The sequence below is a fragment of the Elaeis guineensis genome, chromosome 10 (assembly GCF_000442705.2).
Source record: "Elaeis guineensis isolate ETL-2024a chromosome 10, EG11, whole genome shotgun sequence".
Lineage (NCBI taxonomy): Eukaryota > Viridiplantae > Streptophyta > Magnoliopsida > Arecales > Arecaceae > Elaeis > Elaeis guineensis.
Window position 1 is genome coordinate 57,510,700 of NC_026002.2, and position 8,583 is coordinate 57,519,282.

The 8,583-nt window shown below is 41.7% G+C and overlaps 1 protein-coding gene across 3 annotated transcripts; it reads left to right on the top strand.

The window, feature by feature from the left end:
• Positions 1-2,508: 2,508 nt before the first annotated feature.
• On the top strand, positions 2,509-7,615 carry LOC105051240 (APETALA2-like protein 3). 3 transcript variants are annotated; one of them, XM_019852625.3, is made up of 11 exons: positions 2,766-2,916; positions 3,013-3,678; positions 3,756-3,781; positions 3,897-3,927; positions 4,031-4,118; positions 4,222-4,367; positions 4,863-4,907; positions 5,030-5,145; positions 5,258-5,397; positions 6,140-6,247; positions 7,131-7,615. In XM_019852625.3, the coding sequence occupies exons 2-11, from the start codon at positions 3,107-3,109 to the stop codon at positions 7,338-7,340; spliced, it is 1,482 nt and encodes a 493-aa protein (XP_019708184.1). In that variant the 5' UTR covers positions 2,766-2,916; positions 3,013-3,106; the 3' UTR covers positions 7,341-7,615. The 3 variants fall into 3 exon arrangements, with proteins under 3 accessions (XP_010929883.1, XP_019708184.1, XP_010929882.1); XM_010931581.4 differs by having other exon boundaries at positions 2,509-3,678; positions 5,042-5,145; XM_010931580.4 differs by having other exon boundaries at positions 2,857-3,678.
• The last annotated feature ends 968 nt before the right edge of the window (positions 7,616-8,583 follow it).

The window sequence follows — 8,583 nt, forward strand, 5'->3', positions numbered from 1 at the left end:
ACATGATAGGACATCGTCGCAGTCAATGGAAGGTCATAACAGTCGAGCATGAAGTCACAAAAATGCAGAGGAAAGCTTCGATGCTGCTTGCTGCTTTGCCATATGACTTCTCGAATGCGGTTATAACATCCGGTTGCCTGTCTATGACTTTCTATGCTTGCATGATTGCTTCCAACTGTAACAACAAGTTGAACGAGGTTCACAAGGTCATAAAAATAAAACAAAACGTCAGAACAGCAAGCAGGAGGCCGTAAATATTCATGGAGAAGTCGTAGAATGTAGCAGAACACTTCCATGCTACTTCCTGACCATGTTTATGTCTTTACAATAGCATGTTAGCGACTGAGAACGTCATCATTTTTACTTTCCATTGCAATAATCTGAAAAAAAAAGTAAATGTTTAGCCTACCTGATGGGCTCAAATGTTGTCTCGTCGAAGACAATAGGTTAGTGCTAGCAACAATCTCGGACGTACAATGCTCGCTGCAGGAGAGTCCTTGGAGTAGGAGAGCATGTCGAGGAAGACGAGAGAGAATAGAAGCAAAGATAATAGTGAGGCATGAGAAAAATAAAGGTATTGGGCATTTTGGAGGAAAAGGATATTTTGGTCACTTCAAAATTTCAAAAAACTGGCAAGATATGGCATTTACTGCATGTGATGTGCTGCCCAATGACAAGATGGGCATTTAGCGCTGGAGTTAGACCACGAGATAGTGGTTACTATCTATGTGGGCGCTCCTTTTTTCTGTACCATGTGGACCAATCAGCTACCTCGGTGTGCTCCATGTCATCCTTGCTGCACCACATGCGGTGTACAAAGAATGACTAGTGTAAATTTGACGCATTGTTAAATTGGGTTGACTTGGCCCATATAGCCTTTACAACCAGGCGAAATTCCTTGTGCACCGCCTACGGTGCAGAAAATCTGACTAGAGTTTCTAGATTTTTTTCTCACTAGGTTATAACCCCATATGATGCATGAGATATTTTTTTAATAATATTTAATTTTATTTATTTATTTTATTATATTTTTTTTCAGCTCATTCGTGAGGGTTGGTGGAGAGAGATATTAGGAAGGTTTTGATTTAAATTCAGTAATGATACAACTCTTTGACGGTCTATACAGAAACACTATAAATTTTAATACTGTATTTATATAGTTTATACTTTTCAGAAATCAAGAGCCATCACTAAAATTTATTATCAAATGATCTGACAAGTAACAGGCAGGATCACTTTATGCAATCTTAATAAATAAAAAAAGTACAACTATTACTTATCTTCTTAAAAAAAAATCACTGTCATGTATAAATTAAATATTAAAAAATATATATAGATGACATGTAAATTTTTTTATTAATACATTCACTGACAACTCTCATTATTCATGTTGAAATGATTCTTCTCCGGCATTTTTTTTTTTTTTTTTTTTTTTTTTTTTTTTTTTTTTTTTTTGATAAAATTTTTTTGAGACACCTTTGGAACCATAAGCAGAGTGCTCCTGATGCATGCCACTGATACTCCCTCCTCCATCAGAGATGGAAATGAAAATTGATCCATTGTCCTCCATCCGTAGCTAATAGAAGGTCGAGTTGGAGAACGCCGCCGCAACCACCAACACCGTCCCTATCGTCGCAGCGGACCTACTACCATCCCCATGACAATCTGCCCCAACGGCCCCATCAAAGAAATCGACTGGATCGTCGCGGTGGAGGTTGAGGACCGCATCCAAACATAGCAGAGTTGGGGCACACTTTTTTTTTCTGAAGAAAAAGTACTTTCAATTAGAGCTAACGTTAAAAGAAGCACTGGTGATGATCTAACAGATGACGGAGGGGCTGCGGGATATAAAATGAGCCACAGAAGCAATGACCACCCATCTCAATCTCGACTGCTGTCCGCTCTTCCTCCTTTCCCTCCCCTCACTCTCCCCCTCCGCCTCTCCTAAATCCCTCACCCTCGTGCTTCCCCTCTCCCTTCCCCCCATTCGCCTCTGCATCCACCTCGTCCTTCGCCACTTTTGTCGCTTACCGTTCCATTTCACCGTCGCTTTCGTTCTCTCCTCTGCAGTCGATCAAGAACTCTCTCAAAGGTGCCTCCTCCTCCTCTTTCAATCAGAGGTACGCCCATGTGGCAGGTGGAGATGCACACGATAACTCTTTTTTAATATATATATAATTTATAAGACGGACATCTAGATCTTGTAACAACCGTACGAACCCGTCTATGCGGAGCAACGCATCGCCGTCCTGTTACGACTCTACGTTGTCGCGACATCCAAAAAAATGTTTCAGCATAATAATTTCTATGAGGAGATTCCGTACGGCTAGATTCGTTCACACAAGCCTATGGGCGAGGAGATCGGAAGACCGACACGTACCAGTCAAATGGTACGACCGAACAGCCCGAAGATCATATTTCCTCTCTATTTAAAGTTTCAAGTAGCAGTCCCTAGAAATAAAATTTATTTATGCTTTGGTTCTTTCACACGTCCCATCCCACTGTTTGGCTGCGCGCTCTCGCTCTCTCTTGCTCTCCTCTCGGCATCTTCTCCACCGAAGCCTCATCTGCCCATTCTCCGGCCGACGGACGACAGCGGGAGGTGGGGACTCCGACGGCGACTCCCGACCCGTCAGCGAGGCTAGCCGGCGTCCGTTGAGAACCGTTTTCGGTTCCCTCCGACGACTTCTCTCCTCCTATTTGCTCTCCCCCATCTTTCTCCTAGATCGAGCTACACATAGATTTCGGTATTTTCTTTTCTTGGTCAAGAATTCCCGATCTTTGATCTGTTTTGGACTTGTCTCCCTTCTTCCTCTCTCTCTGTCGCTATCCAAAAGTAAAACAGGGAAAGAGGGAGCGCAGCGCCAAGAGAACAAAAAGAAGGAAGAAGGATTGCGAACAAAATGCCTTTTAAATGTATTGGATCTCCGATTGTCTCCGTTTTAGTCCAAATGTTTGATTTTTTTATTGTATTTTTATTTGGCTGTGGTTCTTGTTTCTTGAATGGGTGAGGTGTAAGCCCTGATCTGAAATCGAGTGTCTTGAAGAGACGGGGAGTAGAGTTGGGTGGTGGAGGAAGGGTTGGTAGCGATCCGAGAGAGAAAAGATGGTGTTGGATCTCAATGTGGCGTCGCCTGGCGAGTCCTCTTCTAGCGGGGAGGAGAAGGTCCTCATGGAAGAAGGCTCTGGCGGCTGGCCGATGGAGGAGTCGGGGAACTCGAATTCCTCCGTCCTCAATGTCGACGCATGCAGCAACGCTTGTGACGATGACTTCTGCTCCACCCCCTTTGCCGCCCACGACGTAGGCGGCGGCTTCAACTTTGGCATCCTCAAGAGCTGCCTGGCGGCAGATGGGGAGGAAGAACTGGAAGAAGACTTGGAGGAAGAAGATGGGGCATCAGTGGAGGCAGGCTTTGTCACGAGGCAGCTCTTCCCTCCGGTGGTGGCGGTTCAGGAAAGCGTCCAGCCTTCAGTGATGGTTTCTTCATCGGCGCCGGCAATGCCTCGAGGGATGGAGCTCAGCTTCCTGCAGTGTAATACGGCTGGCTCGACAGAGGCCAAGGCTTTGCAGCAAAAGCAGCAGGCGAAGAAGACCAGGAGGGGGCCGAGGTCTCGGAGCTCTCAGTACCGGGGAGTCACCTTCTACCGGAGGACGGGCAGATGGGAGTCTCACATATGGTTAGCAAATTCTTTCACCGATTTCTGGTTCCATTTATTGCTTGTAATCTGATGGCCTTGTGCTTTTATTTGAGCAGGGATTGCGGCAAACAGGTCTATTTGGGTAAGGTCATTTTGGCTAGTCATTGGATTTGATGTCAGGAAAATATGTTGACGCTATATTCTTTCTTTCTTTCATTTTTTTTTTTTCAATGTCTCTCTTTGGATGGGAAATTTAGGAGGTTTCGACACTGCTCATGCTGCTGCAAGGTATGATTAGTTATTCATCGTAATTTGCTGATTTTGTGTATCAAGTTTTGGCTATTTGTATTTTGTGTAGAGAATTACATTGGATCTGGGTTTTGGATTGCAGGGCATATGATCGGGCTGCAATCAAGTTTCGTGGGATTGATGCTGACATCAATTTCAATCTCAGTTACTATGAAGAGGATTTGAAACAGGTAATTGCTGATACAGAATATACATGAATTAAACTAGTTTGTTTGATATTGGTTTGGTTGGATAACTATACAATTCATATATTGTGGATGCTTTCCATTTCAGATGAGGAACCTGACCAAAGAAGAATTTGTGCACATACTTCGTCGTCAAAGCACTGGATTCGCTCGGGGGAGCTCAAAGTATCGAGGAGTGACGCTTCACAAGTGTGGTCGCTGGGAAGCTCGCATGGGGCAGTTCCTCGGCAAGAAGTAAGATATTCTCTCATTATGTATTGTTCTTTTCGAGTGTGTCTTAAACTAGGTTAGGCTCTTCTCTTCCGGTACATATCTAGGGTGTCTTGGTCATTCTAAGCGATGTTCACATTGTCAAATTTGGGTTTGTTTTGCGAAGGGAAAAAAATTCGTGACCTTCAAAAAAAAAAAAAGAAAAAAAAAAACCTTAGGAACTCGCAGGACATTAAAAAGTGGAGGAGTTGAGAAACAATCAAATGACAATGAAGCTGTCTTAAATGAAAAGAGAAAATTCGGAGAATTTCAAAATAATCAGCAAAATATTTGGAAAAAATCATAAATTATTTACAAAAGTCGCTGCAAATTATATAATACTTGTGTGAGAAGTGCAGTATCAGGTGTCTGACTGGATAGCAGAAACCTTATCATCTCTTACCCATATTTTTCCCCTAAAATATTACTTGGAAACCAGTCTTTACCAGTGTGAACTGAGAAAACCATGTATGCATGCAGGTACATATATCTCGGGCTATTTGACAGTGAAATAGAGGCTGCAAGGTCCTACTAAGCTCAAATTATCTCCTTGTTCGCAATGATTTTCTAAATTGAATCTTAACCTCATCATGGTTCTTAACTAACACATTTTTTCTTTGTACCTTTTCTCTTTCTTGTATTTTAAGCTGGGATATCAGGGCCTATGACAAGGCTGCTATTAAATGTAATGGAATGGAAGCTGTCACAAATTTTGAACCAAGTACCTATGATGGGGAGATACGTCCTGAGCCTGATGATGAAGGTATTATCCACCAAACTGCAATTTCCACCAATATCTACATTAGAATAAGTGTACTCTATGACTTTTGCATGAACTTTAAGTAATGGTTTGTGTCAAACTGATCTTTTGTCAGTTGAAGCTGCTGGCAACAATATTGATTTAGATTTGAGACTTTCTCAACCTAATGTCCATAGTCATAAGAAGAATAATAACTCGATGGATATCCAACTCAGTTGCAGCTCCTTTGAAGCTTCGGATGCCAGGAATTTTAGGGTAACAAATCTTTACCTTCAGAACTTTGTATGTGCGCTTATGATTTTAACCTTCAGAAATTGTTATGAGTACACATCAGGAGAGTCCATTATTATTAATGTTTTTCCTGAGGTAGTATTTATCTTATTGGTCCTGTTACTTTTTTTCAGTGTTGTAACATCACTTAACTTGCACATGCTATTTTCTTTACCATTAACATATTAACCAGCTTTTATTTTCTTAGAGGTCTCGCAGTAAAAAGTGTTTAGTCTTGATTTCTGTTGAATAAACAAAATTTATGTCTGCATTTGGATGCTGAAGATATTGAAATCAAATGGCGATTTAAAGTGAAATGAAGAAAGAATAATGTAAACTTGGGAAACTCCACTGGGTTTTAGTTTCCAATCACTCACTTTTGCCTGATTTCTGAATTTTTATAAGACATCCAAGAACCAAACTGTCTGAAAATCACTTGATTTGTGTTTGATGGGAATTCACAAAAGCAAAATGATTTCCTGCGCATTGAAGCACCACCAGAGAACTTGATATTTATGACTAGTCCAATTATTCATGATCAATATTAAATTCCTGTTGTCACCATTTTGTGAATCCAGTCCTGTAATGATTTTTGTGCTTTTCCTCTCTTTGTACTGTGACACTGTTGATTGATTTATCTCATTTACAATTAGTTTGTGCATGCAAAGCTTATTATGTAAAATCAGTAATGCTCATAGCCTATGTTTTTTTTTTCTTGCTGCTTTAGGCCGACAATCCGACATCCCATTTGGCTCATCATCATCATTTGCCAATCGCACCTGAGCATCCTCATGCCTGGACTGCTCTATGCCCTGGTTTCTTTCCACATGTTGAGGTAAATTCCAAGAGCTCCTTTCTCACTGAAAATTCCTCATGCTAGTGGTTGAGATCCACTGTTGTCCTACCATTTGACCTAAATTCATTGAATGCTAACACTTCTTCTATTGCTTTAGCTTCCATAATGTTAAAATCCAGAAGTAGCTATGTTTTCTTCATGGTGGGAGACAGGATTTGCCAAACACCATATTTCATTATTAAGGTGTCTGCATTTGAATTTTTTGTCGTATAAATCTTTCTGAGTTTGTGTTCCAGTATCATTATGTCATCCAAAAATCTCTGGTGTTTTATAAACTAGGCTGCTGCAAAGCAAGGGACACTTTTGGTTCATTATTTTCTCTATCATGGCTTGTCTTGATTGAATCATTTTACTACTCTCCGAGTTTCTGCCTGGAAAATATTATCTAGGCTAATTAAAGTCCGAGCAAAGCATCAGAATTTGATTTTGGCTCTTCAAGGCTACTTACAGGATTAGCAGAATTGATGGGCAAATGTGGGGCCTTGAAAGATATTGCATATAGCTGTTCCATCAATGTATTGTGGACCCCGATTGTTCCCATCAGTCCTGCTGTGGTGGCAATCCTTGGCATCTTTTTGTATTTGTTGCAGTTGAAACTTTGAATTTCATTTTGAGTCAGGCTTCTCTCATATATTTATACTATTCAGTCCCATTTCAATTCTACCGGATTATAATTATTAGACTGCTATGGTTTAAGAATTATGTCAACCGGACAGTGGATAATGGACTCCATTCTGTGACCAATCGATGCATCACTTCTTGCAGAATTTCCATTGCTTGCTGGTTCCGTGATTTGTTATTTTAGTTACCAGGCAGTTGTGTCAAATTTTATTGTGTTCTGATTGTTGGCATTTGAAATTAGGAAAGAGCCACAAAGGGGTGTGAGCTGGGTTTGTCCGCTGTCACCAACAGAGCATGGTCAATGCATGGCCCTACATTGCCTCTCTCTTCTGCAGCATCATCAGGATTCTCAACTACCGCCACTGTAGCAGTTGCCCATCATCCGTCGCCATCAGCCGCCCATCGTAATTTCCCTCCATCAGCCGCCGTCGATTATTATTGTAGGAGCTGACTACAGCCAACAAGAGGGAGAAACAGCGGCGCAGATGAAATAATATTGGTTGGCTCTTGTTTACAAGGTTACTTATAGCACCTAAACGTGCGTGTACTATCTATATCTTTATGCATGACGCTGCCAACGCGCATGAATATGGTTTGTTTGTGTTGGACTTTTGTTGCTCCTTGATTCGCTCTTTTGGACCATGGGCCTCGGCCAAGAAAATAAAGCTTTCTGGCTCCAGGTGTGGGGTCAGGACTGTGAGTGAATGCTCCTGGGCGTTGAATGTAGCCCTTAGTCTCTCTTTTTTGCGTTCAATGTACTATGATATGAACCTATCATGGCTTGCGTATGAAAAAAAGCCTATTCCTGCTCTCGACGGCTAGTGGCTTTAAAGGGTACGCTCCTGTCTTTCTCTGCCTCAGCTGCATGTTTTTCTTATTCTTTTCTTTTTCTCTTGCTTCTTATTGATTTCCAGCTGGGATTTGTCCGATTGGGAAAGTGTAGACAATGTGAGCGTAGTTGCTTTTTCTTTTTTTTAGGGTTTTTTTTTTGGGGGGGCCGATGGATGGCTTGCTGGACGCTTGACCCCTGTAACCTTTTCCCCAGGGGAACAAGCTTAGACCATTGAAATCCGGAAGGGAGCTCCGTGGTGTGGTCCTTCTTGTTGCTTCTTTCGTTGCACTCGCCTGCCAAAGTTGGAACCATGATCAGTTAGGAAGTGCTAAAGGATGAATTTTTTAGTCTAGTGTGAGTGAATCGGGAGATGCCGAAATAATCGATGCCTGGCGCTTTACTGGAGCCAGAGGACCACGGGCTCCAGCTCAGTTAACCGTCACCCGTCGGTTGGCCTGGTCCTACATATTGAGGCTTGCTTGGTCTATTTGGGGATCGGTGTTTTGGTCCTGGTAGAGGTCTAATTATTGGGTCGATCCGATTCAGAGGATCGGTCCAATGGTTACTCGCCACATTATTCTCTTATATTTAAATAATTTAAGGTCAAATGAGGATACACCGTGCATATGCTCCATTGTACATGGGGATTTGAATTAGTCCATTGGATTTGGTTCATGAAATTATAAGCTACATCATGCATATAATATGATAGTGCATCATATCAATTATAGATACTCTTGTGGGTCAATTGTCAAGATGAGTGTTTGATGAAAGGAGATAAAATGTCTGTCATATGGTATACTGGTACAGAGGAAGTGTGGATGCAAGGTAGGGTGTTGGTTGATACATCTTGTCGGAGCTT

What these genes read in the sequence shown, in the direction of transcription:
- LOC105051240 (XM_019852625.3), top strand. Translation starts at nt 3,107, where the DNA reads ATGGTGTTGGATCTCAATGTGGCGTCGCCTGGCGAGTCCTCTTCTAGC. An exon ending in AGATGGGAGTCTCACATATG is followed by an intron (nt 3,679 to 3,755) that starts GTTAGCAAATTC and finishes TTATTTGAGCAG; the next exon opens with GGATTGCGGCAAACAGGTCT. An exon ending in GTTTCTTTCCACATGTTGAG is followed by an intron (nt 6,248 to 7,130) that starts GTAAATTCCAAG and finishes ATTTGAAATTAG; the next exon opens with GAAAGAGCCACAAAGGGGTG.